The 17,298-nt window shown below is 43.5% G+C and overlaps 2 protein-coding genes across 5 annotated transcripts in view; one reads left to right on the plus strand and one right to left on the minus strand.

Annotated features, from left to right (window-relative positions):
* Positions 1-749, minus strand: part of LOC118289862 (protein EFR3 homolog B) — a 28,467-nt gene extending 27,718 nt beyond the window's left edge. Inside the window, exons 1-2 of one of the 2 annotated variants that reach the window (XM_035616992.2) lie at positions 611-749; positions 50-189 (exon numbers count right to left, since the gene is read on the minus strand). In XM_035616992.2, the coding sequence (XP_035472885.1) occupies positions 50-56 (7 nt within the window). In that variant the 5' untranslated portion in view covers positions 57-189; positions 611-749. Of the gene's footprint in view, positions 1-49; positions 190-288; positions 430-610 lie in introns of those variants that run through there. The other variant, XM_035616993.2, reaches the window with a different exon arrangement.
* A 230-nt stretch (positions 750-979) lies between these two features.
* Positions 980-16,465, plus strand: si:dkey-206f10.1 (adenylate cyclase type 8). Of its 3 annotated transcripts, none has more exons than XM_035616987.2 (23): positions 980-2,185; positions 2,433-2,534; positions 4,904-5,020; positions 6,874-7,085; positions 7,542-8,276; positions 8,772-8,921; positions 9,088-9,218; positions 9,470-9,581; positions 9,673-9,800; positions 9,955-10,113; positions 10,209-10,443; positions 10,528-10,698; positions 10,839-10,939; positions 11,377-11,578; positions 11,805-11,891; positions 12,123-12,283; positions 12,394-12,475; positions 12,627-12,785; positions 13,167-13,313; positions 13,623-13,730; positions 13,831-13,945; positions 14,040-14,242; positions 15,011-16,465. In XM_035616987.2, the coding sequence occupies exons 4-23, from the start codon at positions 6,930-6,932 to the stop codon at positions 15,224-15,226; spliced, it is 3,558 nt and encodes a 1,185-aa protein (XP_035472880.1). In that variant the 5' UTR covers positions 980-2,185; positions 2,433-2,534; positions 4,904-5,020; positions 6,874-6,929; the 3' UTR covers positions 15,227-16,465. The 3 variants fall into 3 exon arrangements, with proteins under 3 accessions (XP_035472880.1, XP_035472882.1, XP_035472881.1); XM_035616989.2 differs by having other exon boundaries at positions 13,623-13,715; XM_035616988.2 differs by having other exon boundaries at positions 4,904-5,005.
* Positions 16,466-17,298: the final 833 nt, after the last annotated feature.

Raw genomic sequence — 17,298 nt, forward strand, 5'->3', positions numbered from 1 at the left:
CGTTGTGTATAGCAGCAGGTGTAGTGAAGAAGAGCTGGGTGTCACTCACCTGTCATGTTCGATGCTGGCCACAGGGCGGCGTTGCTTCTCCAGGCTCACAGCGGCGGGGAGATGGGCGGCACTCCAGCCCGGGACGGAGTCTCCGCGGGCGGGTTCAGAAATCAGGAAAGGCCCCGGATTCTCCCTGGCCTGTGGAGGTTTTAAGCACGCTCGGGGTTAGCCGACGCGCTAACACGTATTGATCATATTTCATAACATGTTTGAACCTAAACACAACACGGGCAGTACCACGGGTCAACGACGGACTGAACAGTGACGAGCAACTTGTGAAATCCATCATTTGACGACACCCGGACACGAATTCCAAATCATTACAGCTGCTAGAGTTAATTCCCCCGCCAGCAGTGCTAGCTGTTCATTCGACTCTGTCCTCCCGGGGTAGGTGTTTCTCTACGCTTCTTTTTATTTGAAGTGTGAAGACACAAACGTCCGACTCGACCCAGGGTAACACAACTGCTGTTCCTCAAACGTAAAGCACGGAGTTCGGGGAAGCGAGCTCTCGACGGCAGCTAGCCGCTCGAGTGGCTGAACGACAGCTGCCTCTACTCACCATCAAGTGGAGAAGACACGGTGTTTGAAATCCTCCCGGCGTGAAGCACCCGGACAGATCACCGACTCACTGCGGCCCAACTGTACCAGGGAAAACACACATGTAATCTCACTGGTAGTCCTCCGGCCGCCAGCTGTTACTGGCAACCTGTAAATATGTGACTGCTGCCCACCACTGACTGTAGCTTTAGACATGTCCCCCACACACACACACACACACCCACACACACACTCACACACACACACACACACACACACACAACAAAATATTTGGCAAATGTAATTGGAACGCGAGATCTTTGACAAAAAGGCTTTAATATTATAGATAATATTATAGATAAATAATATATATATAGAGATATAGTTTTTTATTTATTTATTTATTTTAAAGAGTGTAGTTATAATATGATATGGATACTGTAAGTGCTCACCTCATTGTCGCTGAGCTGAGTTACTGTAAATTATAATTCGTGTGGCAACCATGGGAAATAAAAGGAAGCGAAACGTCGATAGCAATATTGAAATTCACGTGATATAGCTAGATAGATGGTAGATAGATGGGTAGATGGTTACTTTAGTTATCCCAAGCTGGGAAATTTCCCGTGTAACAGCAGCACGTTTCACACTTGAAAAATATATACAATATCTACACAAATAAATGTAAAAAAATATATACGGATTGCAAAACATATAGAGAATAAGAATAACACATTTAAAGAATTTACATGAAATACTAACAGTGGAAATAGTGCAGTAGTACAATCAATTGGGTCATTGGGCTCATATTTCCATTGTCTATTTAGATAATGTGATTCAAAGCTGACTGCTGGCCGGTAATAGGAATTTCTGAGTTAAGTTAAGGTGTTCTATGCATTTTGCTTGTTTGATTCATGGTGTTTTTTCCCTTCTTGCATACTAAGTGCTTTTTGATTAGTGAGTAACTGCAATATGTTTGAATGTTCATTTCAAATTCTTGATGATCTTAAATTGAAATCCTATCACACAATAATGCAAAGGATCAAAGGCACACACTGGCTCCTGTGATCTGGGATCTCATAGGTGCTGGTAAATCCTCTCAGAATTGGACCTTCTTCGGGAATCGTCTCTCGTTCTCTCCTTCTTCTTCTTCTTTGGACTATACATATTTACAGAAACTGTGATGGACTTTTTATTTGGCCATTGCTGGACTGCCTCTAGATAAACAGTCTAAACTCAAGAACTGGACTCCGCATTCCCTACTTTGTCCGCACTCTCACCTGAGCACAACTTTGTTGCCACACCTTTGGATCCACAATACACACTTTCACACACACACTCCTTGTCTAGCCCCACTACTTTCCCATTAATCAGTGGATGCCTGATCCAACGTATTAAAAGAATAACATTGCCTTTCCATTCATATAATCACACATATTTAGGGGTATTGGAGCATCCAGACTGCGAACATCTCCAGTTTGTTTAGCAAAGAACGATTGAAAGCAAAGGATACATAAATTCGCCTAATGCCTGTAGTGCTTTTGCAGCAAGTCCTCTTTTCTACCAGGTGGGGGCAGCAGTGAGTCAGAGGCAATTAAATGTAAGCCAATTTTAAACAAGATGTGCAAATTCTAGAGATTAATGTCTTGCCTTAAAACTGTTTCATATTATGTTCAAAATGATTTAAAACTGACTGTTTTGCAATACAGTAAAGAATAATTGGTGGGCGTGACCTGTGCCATTATCTGCCACCTTTTTTTAAAGGCATTTACTTCCCAGGGTCACTTAACCCCACTAAGCCACGAGATCCATGAGTCTTTTATCTTACATTATTTTTGTCGTGCCAGGCCTCGTGCTGCCGGCGTGTCCTAAACAGCTCTTCATGCGCCTGTTGGTGTGTGTGAGCCCTTTTTGAATTGGATGGCACCAGATACAGTGAGAGAGCAACAGTAAGTAAAGCTATGAATGCCTCATGTGAAGGTTTTAAACATCGGTTTGGGAGGTTGATGTTTAAAGATACATTTGTCATTCAGTAATTCAAAACCTCATAAAATACTGTACATTAACATTAAAGCCAGCTCCAAAAGAAGCATTTATTCCTGCTTCAAGTGCTTCTTACTATCGCCACGCCTCTGTCTTTTGATGCGACATATCTTATTTATCATATTTCGATTGATGGGAAATAAGAGTTTTGTTAGGAAAGTGTTTCAGAACAGTCTCGACTCTGTGACGTATCTTTGCCTTTACCTGAACTGACCTGTCCATTTCTTCGTTACGAGAGCTTTGTGCAGCTGCCAATAAAACCTAGCCTGCATTCACTGTCCAACTGTAGTCTGTACGTCACACACACGTTTACACGGTGCATTTGTGAGACACATGGACGGACGCAAATAGATCTCTGTCTCCAGCATAAGTGGAATGTTTTGGCAAGCACACGGGCCGCAGGTTCAGCTCTGTTACGGGTTCGGCATTAGTCGGTATCAGAATCAGCTGATTAGTGGACAGCCAAAGCAGGTAGCCTCAATACTAATTAGCTCCTGGCTTTTTTTCACTTAGTGGACTAACCCATCCTAACTCCTCTTCCTGGTGGACACAAACTCACATGCACTCCAAACAGAGCCACTGAATATAATTACAGATTACATGTGTACTGCAGACAGACAGGTTCTAACGCCAAGTGCTTATGATAAACAGCCATGCAATCTTCTACCAAGAAGATCTGCGCTGATTTCACGCATTGTTTGCAGTAACAGTGACAGCTAATTAAATATAATCAAAGAGGTTCTATGTTGTGCTTGCCAAGTGTCAGAGAGATGTGGTAGCAGTTATATAATACCTATAATACCTTATAATACCTGGTGGCTATTTTTGGATGAACAGTAATCAGCAAGAAAGGTCTGAGCTACAGAATCATGGTGGGACAGATGGGAACTCATTAGATCAGTCTTAGGGGCTTTGTGCGTTGCCTGGACACAATTAGCAAAGCATGTCTCAAAAACTCTAACCAGCTTACGACCACAGGGGCCTCGGGCCTGCAGGCTAGTCAGATCTTATCGCCTTCGATACTGAGGTCTGCTTCATAAAACCTCTTGTTCCTGCTGTCATTTTATTTTGTTGGTCTGCGTTTAGGTCATTCATTCCTCCTGATTCTTTACCCTGTTGATGCACAGTGTAGTTTATCTGGATGAACTACAAGTAAAAGTGTGTTATTAATAGACAAATTCCTTACTATTACAAAAACTAAATCATTACATAACATGTGAAATCAACATTACTATGGACCAACAACTAGAAGTCAAGTCATGCTAACATCATGCTAATACAATACAATAACATCTTTGTTTAACAGTAACCAGCCTGATATTGATAATACAACCACACACACAGGATTATTCCAATACATCACTGCTTTTAAATACGCGACAACAAGCTATCAGCTAATGAATCAATCAGCTAGTCGATTGGTCTGTTGTGTCTAGACTGAAGCATTGCTCATGAAATTTATTCAGCTCATTACATTTATTAGACTGGGTGTGTGTATGTATTAAATGTTTTCTTCTGCATGGATTCAGTTCATAAAAGTGATATAAAAGTAAAATAATATCAGTAAAGCAATATTGAAAACTAGCTTGTGACCCTCTTTTTATTGTAAGACCATACAGAGAAATGATTGTCCCGTTGTACTTTGTGCACTTAAATGGAGAAGAAGTCTGAGTTATGTTATGCTATGCATGGTTTGAATTTATGGAAAACATCTTACAAAGGTTTGGATTGATCCGTGAACTTATCCATCAGGTCCCAAAAAATGATTTTAGGTCGTCTTCATCTAATTGCCCATATAAATACTCACATGACCAGAAGCACAAAAGCAATTAAGAGCCAGCACCAAATGAATGATGAGTGGATGAAAAAATGAAAATTTAGATTGTATGAAATAGAGACCGTATGAAGATAGACTGATTGTAATGCCATTTAATTAAAGTGTCAAGCCAGCTTCTAAAGGGTTTGGTTGACCTAAAGGTGAGAGAACTGCATTCATTTTCGATGTCGTCTTGGGGTCAGCGACCTCAGCTTCGCGGGCCAGTGAGAGTGGCTGCTGACAAGCTAATCCTCTTTGCACTCCTCAGTCCTGCTGCTCCGCGTCAAGGGAGTTGTTGACTTCATTTTCAAAAGAGTGCAGGTGGTGACTCATGACCCTGCCTGAGCGATTCCACCCATCTTGGCTCGACCTTCATCTCCCTCTCCTCATCACTTTTGGATTGTGGGGAGTGCTCTGATGCTTCAATTTCCCATTTATGGATTATTTCTTAATTTTCAGATTGGTGTACGATTCCCGTCCGATGGAATCAGCACAAGTGGATTATGACGAACTGACTGAATATATCCCAGGGCAAGAGCAGGACATGAGCTGATACAATATGTAAGAAAAACACAGGTCAGTGTTGTATTTTTGTTGTGGCTTTTTCTTTTCTTCCCCAGAATTGGTGTAAACTATAGCATGCAGCGGTCCTTGAAAAAAAATGTACGTATTGAAATGTACTAAATAAGTCTGTATTTTCCTTATGAGTGTTAAAATTACAACACTACAACTTCAATCAACGAGAAAATGATTTAGCTGCCACTGAGGCGGCTTCATTAAATCTGCGGCTCTTTCAATAAGAAATGTTTGATCGTATCAGCGTGTACAGTGCGGAGACATGCTCCTGGTGAGAGACAGACTGGTGGAAGTGGGTGGGACGGCAGCATCGAGAGCCCGAAGGACCTGGAGGAGTTTAACTCTGGGGCATTAAAGAGCTCAGGTGTAAATCTGGCCACCAGATAATTTGTTGGAGAGTGGCCTCTCTTCTGGCACACACGGAATCAACCCTAACCTTAACCCGGACCCCACCAGGTGGCTCATTTCAACGTGCTGAACGTGTTGTCAGTTCTGTCTGACAATGCTGAACATTGTCAATAAACTAGGCCCGGGACGACTCGTCGACTAATCGACTACATAAATTCGTCGACTCAAATAATTTGCGTCGATGAGTCGCCCCAAACAACTAGATTAACTCTTGTCCCATACTCCAGTCCAGTGGTGGCGTTTGTTTCGGTGCAGAAGGCTGCGAAGGCTTCACACTCCTCGTACTGCGGTGTATGGCGCTGTTGTAAATGGTGGTAGAGATTCATCATGCTTGAACTTTTAGTTCTACACATCTGAAACTTGGTATCCATCTCCAAATGATCGAGCCATTATTTGAGAGGAAGAGGGGCGGGGCCAGGCGAAGTTGTGTGTGTGTGTGTGTGAGTGAGTGAGTGGGTAGGGGAGGGGCTCAGAGAGGAAGAGGGGCGGGACCAGGCAAAGTTGTGTGTGTGTGTGTGAGTGAGTGGGTAGGGGAGGGGCTCAGAGAGGAAGAGGGGCGGGGCCAGGCGAAGTTGTGCGTGTGTGTGTGTGTGTGTGTGTGTGAGTGAGTGGGTAGGGGAGGGGCTCAGAGAGGAAGAGGGGCGGGGCCAGGCGAAGTTGTGTGTGTGTGTGTGTGTGTGAGTGAGTGGGTAGGGGAGGGGCTCAGAGAGGAAGAGGGGCGGGGCCAGGCGAAGTTGTGTGTGTGTGAGTGAGTGAGTGGGTAGGGGAGGCCAAACAAATGAATCGTTACATTAGTCAATTAATCGAAAAAATGATCGCTAGATTAATCGTTTGAAAAATAATCATTTGGGACAGCTCTACAATAAACACAAGAGATGCTGTTTTTCCCCCAGAATTTTTTCCATTCAAAATACATGCATTTTATGCCGCTGACAGTCAAGGCCTATAATGAGAATTTTTAATGATGATTTATGAAAAAATCCACAGACAATGTTAGTGTGGCCATGAAAGATTTATACTTTTACATCAGGAGGGCTCACTTTATACTGAAGATGACATGTTTAGAAAACACTAAGTGTGGCTGAAACAAACAATTATTTCTTATTGATTATTAATTCAGCATTTTCTTGATTAATTGATTAATGTTTTGTTTTGTCCGACCAACAGAAGATATTCATGTTTAAGGGGCTAGCAATAGTGAATATTTGGTATTTTGATTGAGAAATTAGAGAAATAAATGTTCATTAATATCCTATCAATCAACGTATCACTTGATGGACTATTAGTTTCAGCTCTAGTTTGTATCATGTTGGTCTTTTTTAGACATTAACAAATAAATAAAATAATAAATAAATACAAATAAAAATAAAAGATAAAGTCTAAATATCACTGAAGAAGTTCCTCACTAACCTTCACCTACTGCAATATCACTGCTCCCACTCCAGGTTGCTGCTTCCTGCTGATCGAAGACCAACAGCATAGGTCAGCCGAGGCCATCACCATGGTGACCTTCACAGAGACGACACAGGTCTCCCCTGTGGGACTGCGCGAGCCGCCCTGCCTGACCGCCACCCTGTCACCCGGGCTGCGGCGGAAAAAGATGCTGTGGCAGAATGCTGTGAAACACATCATTATCCAGCAGGAGCTCAGCGCCCAGGTGACTGGTCGTCACGCACTCAGAAGATTTGATTTGTTGTTTGTGGGCTTTTGTTTTTTTTTATTCTTTTGTACTTATTCCTGGCGGCATGGTGATGTGGTGGTTAGCACTGTCGCCTCACAGCTTGGAGGCTCTTGGTTTGAATCCACTTGGTCACATCGCAAAATGTGATCAAGTGAAACTAAAACTACCTTTGTATGTGAGAAAATTATTTTTTGTAATTCTGGTAACCGAACCCTTTAACGGGCCATAGATCCGGGTCCAAAAGCACAATCCAGTGATGATTATGAAGAACATGTAAACCTCATAGATGATAAAAAGACACTTTCTAAAAAGGCAACATTTGTTTGCTTTCCACGATGAGCCATTACTATACAATTACTGATGGTATGATGTTCGGCAAGAAGAACCGTTATAGTGCCGCTTAAGCATCTGGTTTCTGTTGCTTCATGACAGGTTGGTGTGGAACCGGCACAAAAAATCTTTGTGACAGATACCTACATGGATGAAATCAACAGACAAATCCGCAGCAAGGGCTCACGCGGAGTCACCAAACGCCGCTCCTCCACTTTTAGAGTCCACCCGGCCCAGGCCCGCGGTTCCACCAGCAGTGGCGGAGGTTCCTGTCACGACTTTGGCGGCGATGCCGACTTCTTTGTGCACTGGGGTCACACTATTCGTGGTGTCTACGTACCCTCCCTGAGGCACACCTTCAAGTCCCGCGACCTGGAGAAACTCTACCAGCAGCACTCTTCTCACCAAAGACGCAACTCTCTGGCAATCACAAATGTTATCGACGCCTTGGCCAAGCTGCACGTGCTGGTTCTGTACCTGGCGTTGGCCCCGGAGGCCTTCACAGACAAACTGCGGGGCTGCCTGACGGGCATTTTCATGATGGTGGCCATAGCACTGTGCATCGTGGTGTTGACCTGCAAAGACTCCATGTCCCCGCAGTGGCTCCGTTATGCAGGCCTCGCTAGCTGGCTGTCGCAGACCACGCAGGTGCTGGGAGGACTGGCATACGGACTAGAAAAAGACCCGTCGTGGTACGTTTTGTTCACTCTGTTCGCCACATACACGCTGCTGCCCTTACCTCTGCTGTGGGCCATGTGCGCTGGCTCCCTTACCTCAGTGCTGCACCTGCTGGTGGAGATAGTGCACTACTACAACGATGCAGTGCTCATGAGAAAGGTGAGGAAATCCGCTGAGTGACTCTTAAAATGTTGATATTACAAAGTGGTACTTCTGAAATTCCTAGTTATTATTCAACGTCAAACCAAAAATGCTCCTCTGATGGTTACAATCCTTCAAGATATGACTTTCACCTAGTGTGCTTTCCACCTATGCTTAAAATTGTACAATTGTACAAGACATTGTACATTCCTCCTGCTGATGAAGGAATATGCCTGCATACCACGGTGTTATAAGATTGTATAAAACACTTGCTAAGAAAAGTAAAAGCCCTATTTTTCTTTGCTTATCTGTCCTCTTTCTGTGCATTTCCCATTTTCACTGTAACCACTCTTTTGGAAGACATGGTTCATCCATGAATTGGATTTGATACGACATTACTATTGGACTTGGGAGAGTTTAGGCTGTTAATTATCTTCCTTAGGCCAACAAGCTTTGGACGTTCCCGGTTTTGAAAAAAAGTGGGTGTAAATATATATTCTCCCTTGAATGCAGGTGTTTGCCAAAGGGTTGCTGTACCTGGGTATGAACACAGCTGGCTTTTTTATCCACTACTTGACAGACCACGCTCAGAGACAGGTTTTCCTGGAGACGCGGCGCTGCATTGAGGGCCGCCTCAAACTAGAGCAAGAGAACCAGAGACAGGTAGGATGAAGACTGCCATTGTGCTACAGGATAAACGTATGTAGACAAGGACCAGTCATTCATTTGTAGATGGGAGGATCAAACGATGCTTCCTTAAATTCCCTCCTGAAGTGTCTGTAAACAGACATTTTGGTGGTCACATTGGGCTTTTTATGTGGGCACGCAGGAGCGCCTGGTGCTGTCTATCCTGCCTCGCTTTGTTGCCTTGGAGATGATCGCTGACATGAGCTCTTTGGAAGATGAACTCAATCCTCAGGAGTTTCACAAGATCTATATCCACCAGTACAAAGATGTCAGGTACACACATACACAGTAGTGTTAACAAGGCTTACATTCATATATCTCTGAGTGAGGATTTACACCACAATCAATCCAACCATCAGCCTGTTATATTAGATGATTCCCTCGGGTGTCGTCTTTTTCTAATGGCAAACTCTGATTTACTATTGGTCAAACGTGTTGACTCGAGCAGGACAGTTTTGATAGGAAGCTCAAAAGCAATTTGCATTAAAATTCCTTCTTTCACTGTCATCTCTCCTCTTCTGCAGCATCCTATTTGCAGACATCAAGGGCTTCACTCTTTTGTCCATGAACCTGTCGGCACAGGATCTGGTTCGAACCCTCAACGAGCTCTTTGGACGCTTTGACCGACTGGCAGAGGTCACTTTTTACTTTATTTCTTATTATTTTTCAGATATTAGATAATGTATTTTTGAGACCGGCCTATATTCTAACTTGCCTCCAACGACAGGAGCACCACTGCATGCGAATAAAGATATTGGGAGACTGCTACTACTGCGTGTCAGGGGTCCCTGAGCCACAGCGTGCCCATGCCCGTTACTGCGTCGAGATGGGCCTGGCTATGATCAGCACGATACGGTCAGTCAGGGGAGCCAAACCCCAGTGGGTCCCTAAATTCTGACCACAACTGTCAGTTCACAGTAAAATAGGATGAATGGTTATCCATCACAAAACAACAGATATCCACACAATATGGCTGTTGTATTATAACTCGACTTTCCACCCACACCAGGCAGGTAAGGAAGCAGTTAAACTTCGACATGGACATGAGGATCGGGATCCACACCGGCTCCGTCCTATGTGGGGTGCTCGGGCTGCAGAAGTGGCAGTTTGACGTCTGGTCCTGGGACGTGGGCATTGCCAACATGCTGGAGGCCGGGGGAATACCAGGGTGAGTGTCTCTGCTGGAACCAGCAAAGAAATTCATTTCTTCTCTTTGTACATCACCAACTATTTTTTTTTCTGCTTCTCTTCTCCGTCACCAAGACGCATCCACATCTCGAGGGCGACTCTGGACAGTCTCGAGGGCACCTACAAGACAGAGGCCGGTCATGGCCGTGACAGGAGCGAGTTTCTGCGGAGACACAACATCGACACTTTCCTCATCTGCTCCCAGGAGGAAAGGGACAAGGTTGACCACGCCGAGCCCCCCAGAGTCCTGAAAACAAATAGAACGTGGCACCCGGAGATCCCTTTCGGGAACGCCATCGACATGAACAGTGTAGGTGCAAGGATAAGAACTAAAAGGAAATCGTTGTGTTCTCGTGTGTGCCTTGATCAATCTCACGCCTCCTTGTAACTGTAGATCCTGGCCTCCTTTACAAACGGCTCGCTGCCCAACATATGGCAGTCCACCTCCAAAGAGATCAACAAACGCATCAAACATGCCATAGAGGTCCGAAGCAGCGAGCGCATGCACAAGGAGCACATCACTCCACTGACCCTGGTGTTCAAGGACACACACATTGAGGAAAAGGTAAGCGGGGTAGGGGGGAATGTAAGGTAGGAAAGACTTGTGTCCTACATGTCAACGAAGACCATGTCCGTATATCAGCACTAGAAATGCCATAGATTGACTGATGCTGATCTTTCTTTGATCTCCTTTGGATGGTCCAGTTCTCCCAGATGAGAGACGAAATGTTCAACTCCAACTTGGTCTGCTCCTTCATCATGCTCCTCTTTCTCATGGCTGCCCAGGCACTGATCCCTGCTCCCAGGTAGGAAAACACCAACCATCATACGGTATCTGCCTGCATATTTGAACCTAGACTCTCAATTAATATGTTAATGGTTGTTTTGTTTTTTTACTGTAGTTCACTCTTTTGACCCTTAACTATCTTAGTATATATATCTTGGTTTATTTTGTGGAGGAACTTAGTAAGTGTATCTATTTTGTTTTTTTATTGGTTGTTTTTGTTTTTGATTTATTATTTTGATCTACAGTTATCCTGTATTATCTTAACTAACCGTCTTAAATTGTTGCCTTTTAATTTCACTGATTGTTTTGGAAAAATGTACAGTTAGTTTCAAGAATGAAATACATCACCGAATTTGACTCGGTTCCTACCTCGGATTCACATTTTCGTTCACTCACATTTTTACCTCGCTTCCTTCTTCTTCCTCTCGTCCTCCTTCCCTCATTCTTTCGGTGAAGGTTGGCCCCGGCCATCCTCCAGTTTTCACTCTTTCTGCTCACCTACATGCTGCTGCTGCTGTTGGCCCTGGCTGAGGAGTTCAAGCGGACTCCCGCGGCACTGCAACACTTGTGCTGCTGGATCCACGAAAACAACAGCGCCCGCAACCTCCTCACCCTCACTGCCATCGTCATCAACTTTGGCTTGACCTCTATTGACATGGTGAGAGACGAAACAACATAGGGCCAACATTTACAGACGTGAAAGGGTTCATCAAATCTTCTATTCCCTGCCAATTCAATTCTAAGAAAAAAGAACAGCTCCAATGTCGAATGTGTTTAAATAAGAAATGCGTTTCTGCTTCACTGTGATGCTCCGTCTTTTCAGTTTGTTAGCTGTCAGAGATGTTATGTAATTTGAATGGTGTTTGCTGTGTGTCTGGGTGCAGGTCTGGTGCATTCTCACTGACACCGGAGAGGCAGACATGATGGACAGAACGAACACAGTCTCTCTCACTGTCTGCACTTACCCTGAGGTACAGGAGAGGGTTATATACATTTGTTTTACTTTTTCTTTTTCACATTACCTGAAGAGATTCACATGATATCCTGTCATGTCATCCCAATTTTTCAAACATGCAGTACCTGCAAACAATATGTACTTAATAATATGTTGTTGTTTTTTTACCAAAAGTTATCTCATCTTATTTGCATTTTCCCAGGAAACTGAAAATGTATTCATCTTCTTGACTTCCCGGTCTCTCCAGGTGTTTGTGTTGAGCGGTGTGATAGCCATGGTGACTTGTGCCGTGTTCCTGCGTCTCAACTCTCTGCTGAAGCTGGCCGTCTTGCTGCTGGCGGTGGCCGTGTACTCCTACCTCATCCACGTGGCCTTCCTCACGCTCGCACGCCACGATATGCAGCACAGGTCAGTGCAAGAACACATACTGCTATCTCTTAAATTACGTTGTCCTCTTTCTTAAATAATACATAATTTACATCTCTATATTCCACCTCTCTCCATCAACTTCTGCACAGGTCTCATTATGTCCGGAGAAAAGGAATCTCCATCCTTCTCATGATGATGTTTATTGTTGCTGTCTTCTACAACGGACGACAGGTACTGTTTAGGTTTTCCCTGAAGCTTCTGCTGTAGTCAGCAGGGAATCCTTTTTTCTAACCTGCATTACTGAATCCAAAAGGAAAAGACTGCTAAAATTAGAAGGTGAGTAAATATCTGATAGATGCTATGTCTGCTCTCTGTTCTCCAGTGGGAGGCCACTGCCAGACTGGACTTCCTGTGGCGTCTGCAGGCCCAACAGGAAGTGGAGGACATGAGAGAGTTGCGGGAACACAACGAGTGTTTGTTACACAACATCCTGCCCGTGCACGTCGCCCGACATTTCCTGGACCGGAGCAAGAATGACGTGGTACCAAAAACACCCTTGTATACTTTTAAGTTTACCAAATGATTTGGCCTTCAATGTTTCCATCGATGGAGGACAAAAAAGTTATTCATAAATAATTTAAATGATTGGGCTCTTGTAGATATGTGGCAGTTTGACTATTTTGTGTTGAATATTGAAATAAATGAATCATGTAACGTAATAAAAATATGGGATGGGAATTGTTCAACTGTCAAATATTGTAGTGAACTTTTAAAGCGTTTTATTCTATGCCCTCACACTTTTATTGTGATTTGTTGAACTGCTTAACCTTTGGGAACAACAGTCGGCCTCTCACCTTGGTAACTAAATGTATACGTTTTTTTAAATTAACCTGTCAAGATTATGACGCTACTTTCATTGCAGGAGCTTTACTCCCAGTCCTATGATGAAGTGGGCGTTATGTTTGCCTCCATTGCTGGATTCAATGAGTACTTTGAGCAGAAAGAGATTAAGCATGAAGGAGTGGATTGCCTCCGACTGCTGAATGAGATCATTGCTGACTTTGATGAGGTGAGCGCGAGACTGAAAATTATACTCTGCCCTAAACAGCAGGTTCAGATCATTTGTTTAACCATATATTTCATTATATTGTCGAGCCATGTGTCATTTGCTGACATAGTGTAGTATATATATATATATACTGTGTAATTCATTCAGAGCAATTGAAACAGTATCTACCTTCCTCTTCAGCTAATTAAAATAAGAAAGAGATGGTGTCGTCCAATCCAGGACAAACAGGATTCATTCTCATTGCATAACTCATATGTATGAGACTGTGCGTGTCATTTCTTTGTCTCTAAATGTTTTTTTTCTCACAAGTTACTGGAGGAGTCGTACTTCCACTATGTGGAGAAAATCAAGACCATCGGGAGCTGCTACATGGCAGCCTCTGGCTTAGCTACAGACAGACTGGTGGGAGACGCTCTTGTACGTAGACTGCAGCATATTTGCACTTCCATCATCAGCATCGGCTTTGATAAATTCGGTCTTCCCCCTCCCTCCCTGTCGAACCATATCTCTCTCTCAGGTGTCCATGGACGAGTGGAATCACTTGAGCGAGCTGGTTTTGTTTGCGTTGGCGATGCAAGAGACCTTGAAAGAGATTAACAAGCACACTGCCAAAAACTTTCAGCTGCGTGTGGGTAAGTGGCAAAGTGGCTGACGTCACACACACACACACACACACACATGCACACTCCAAAAACAAACTAAAATACACCATTGACCTCAAAACAGGCATTGCCCATGGGCCGGTGGTCGCAGGTGTGATCGGTGCCACCAAGCCGCAGTATGACATCTGGGGGTCAACGGTGAACTTGGCCAGCCGCATGGACAGCACAGGTGTCAGCGGACGGATCCAGGTACCCGAGGCCACTCGCAGGATCCTGGCAGAATGGGGCTTCGTCCTGGAGCTGCGTGGAGAAATATTTGTCAAGGGGGTGAGTTGATGTAGAAGTTCATTTTTGTATCACTTGCATGCGAACTCTATCAGGCCTGTAATTCAATTCCAATGCGTTCAGGTCATGGGTACAATTAAAAATGTTGTACGAGGGGTCTTCTGATATTTTTATATGCTCAACCTTTCAAAATCCTTGCCGTGAAATGGGCATTAAAATGACTTTATGCAAACAACCCACAGACTTGCGATGAAATCTCAATCTACAGCTCACTACTGTGTCAACTATTTAAGTGATTCGGATTTTGTGACGCAGCCATTCACATGTGTCACAGTAGATACTAACTAACTAATAACATTAGCGCTGGCTCTGTTCAATTTCGAGTCTCCCAGTAAGCCTTCGCTAGTAATCCAGCAAGCGCAGCGCCAGGGGCCTGAACGTTACACGTGTCACGTAGAAATGTCTGTTGTGAAAAGCCCTCGTCGCCTCCACAAATTCAAGCTCCACCTGTACCTGTAACTTCAGCCGCAGAAAATGTCTGATCGGTCAGAGGAGGTGAAAACGCTTGTCATCTTAAAATGGGCACAGACACAAGCGAAAAAGGCAGTTACTAGTCGGCACAAGTGTAGAAATAAACCCAACGTGGTGGTAGGGGACAGCTAAGACAAGGGGGACACCTGCTGGTGGAAAGAAAGGGCCGACAGATAAAATAAAACCGGACATGTTGCCTGTTTTTCGCATTTCTGTCTCGGGGTGATGTGTTCAATATCTGAAATAGGTCAACTCTGTGACTGCTGTTTATCATTTTAGGTGAGCGAGCGCCAGGGGAAAGTCCGCACCTATTTCATCAGCACCATGCGCAGCAAGATGGCCAATGTTGCCACAGATTGCCGCGCAGGCGGCCGGGCAGCAGGACGCATGACGCTGGCAGGAGTGGTGTTCGGTCTCGTCCAGGCCAGAAACAAGGAGAAGATGAGAGAGACCAACGGGGGGTTCGGTCTGAATACCCGCACCCTGCAGTGCTGAGGGGATTGTTGGGGTCAGATTGACCGCAGGGGGAAGAGGACGCAGTCCAGCCATATTGTTTCTACTGGTTTACACTTTTTTTGTTCTTGTTTCAAACCTTGCCATATTAAAATTAGCCGCATACTGGTCTTATGATCCAGTTCACCAGCTTCCCTGTCATCCAAAAGACAGAAATGAATAAAGCTTTTGGACAGTATTGTGCTAAAACAGCATTTATGGGAAGATATCTGAAGCACTGATTTCAGTTTTGGGGTCAGTTTGTACAGAGCTAGCAAAGGCCAACATGTCTTTTATTCATTTATTTATTTATTTATTTGCTTTCCAGCAAAGCCCTGACTTCTAAGCCAAATCACAGACTACCTCAAAAGCAACCAGCTCACCTTTCAGAGACAACCAATGGCCTATACAATACTGTTCTGTTGTGTTATCATGGATCATTTTGTAACAGTCCAGTACATTTCATATTGTGAGTTGACGCATTATTTCAACTAGTCCTCCCAGTGGAGTTTTTGGTGAAAGGGGATGCACACCCTGGACAGGTCGCCAGTATATCACAGGACCAAGATATAAAGACAAACATATATTGGACATATAGAGACAAAAATACATTCACCAATCATACCTAGCCTGCGTGTCTTTGGACTGTGGGAGGAGGCCAGAGTAGCAGAGGAATTCCACGCAGGGAGAGCTGGGGTTCAAACCACTTCACGACAGAGCCACACAGTATTGCCTCAGTCCACTACGATGAGTCTCACACGAGTAACTTTACTACAGTTACAGTATAATTCCAATGGAGTAGTGCATCTAAGCAAAGAGGTTGAGCCAACTTTAATGCCAAATCACCTCCCAGGTCACATTTACTTTACTTCATTTCAAGTGTCGGCCTGATGCATATTGATGCTGTCTGAAAAACCCAGGTACAGACTGACTTCCTCTTTGTGGTTTACCAGATGACAGTTACTGATAATATCAGACTTTAAGAAAAATTTAAACAAACCTAAAGGGTGTGTTTGTAAATTCATGAACCCATCGAATTGTAAAGTAACCAAAAGTCTTTAACAGTGTTTGTAATAAAGCTCAGATTTATCTTGTATTCAAAAGAAATACTGTCGGGGGACTATATATTAAGGCTGTGTGCTCTGAAAGTCTGTCATTCTGGAAATGGAATTTGTAACAGTTACATTTTGTTATTCATTTTCAGAGGTGTATTATGTTTATTTTTATAAATAATTTTTAAGATGGAGCTCTTGGTAGTGATTTTTTTTGGTTTCTCTTGGGCATTAACTTACACATTACACATATCAACTCATCAGACTACAACTCTTACTTACATTTCTTACTTTTTAAAAGTTGGGGGGAAATTTTACTAGGAATGATAATTAATATCCTCCGGTTCAATGTGTTAAAAATCCCTACTACCCTAATATCCCTAATAAGTAAATAATGTAGTGATTTTTCGCAGCAGACATACAATTAACATTCCAATGTGTTTGAATCAACTGAGACATGGTAGGAATTGTATTGTTAGACTTTCACTACTTTTCATTTGGCCATGTACCGCATGTTGTCCACGGTCGGGACGAGTTTTCCGAATTCGATTAGTAGAGGCTGCGAGTAGCGCGGGTAATCGACGACTGCCTCGCTGATCGTCTATGATGAAAGATGGTCACTCGGTAGAAGTTGGTTACTGTTTTTGGTCACTCGGAGAAGTTGGTTACTGTTTTTTTTCCAGAGACAAATCGAGAAGCTTAAACAAAAACACTACTAAATTAAAGGGGAAATATTTAGATAATAGATTAATCGGTTCAAGTAGTTTTTAATGACATAAAAAAAAAATCAAAATTGTCTGATTTCAGCTTCAGGTTTCTTTGCTCCTCTACGAGAGTAAACACAATATCTCTTGTGTGTTGACGACACATCTTGAGGTTTTGGGAAACACGATCGTCATTTTCCCCCTTATTTTATGACATTACATGGACCAAACAAATAATCGATTGATCGAGTAAATAATCGACAGATCAAGCGACAATGAAAAGTATCGTTAGTCACGGCCCTGGTTAAAATGTAAAAAA

This window comes from Scophthalmus maximus, chromosome 18 (assembly GCF_022379125.1).
Source record: "Scophthalmus maximus strain ysfricsl-2021 chromosome 18, ASM2237912v1, whole genome shotgun sequence".
NCBI lineage: Eukaryota > Metazoa > Chordata > Actinopteri > Pleuronectiformes > Scophthalmidae > Scophthalmus > Scophthalmus maximus.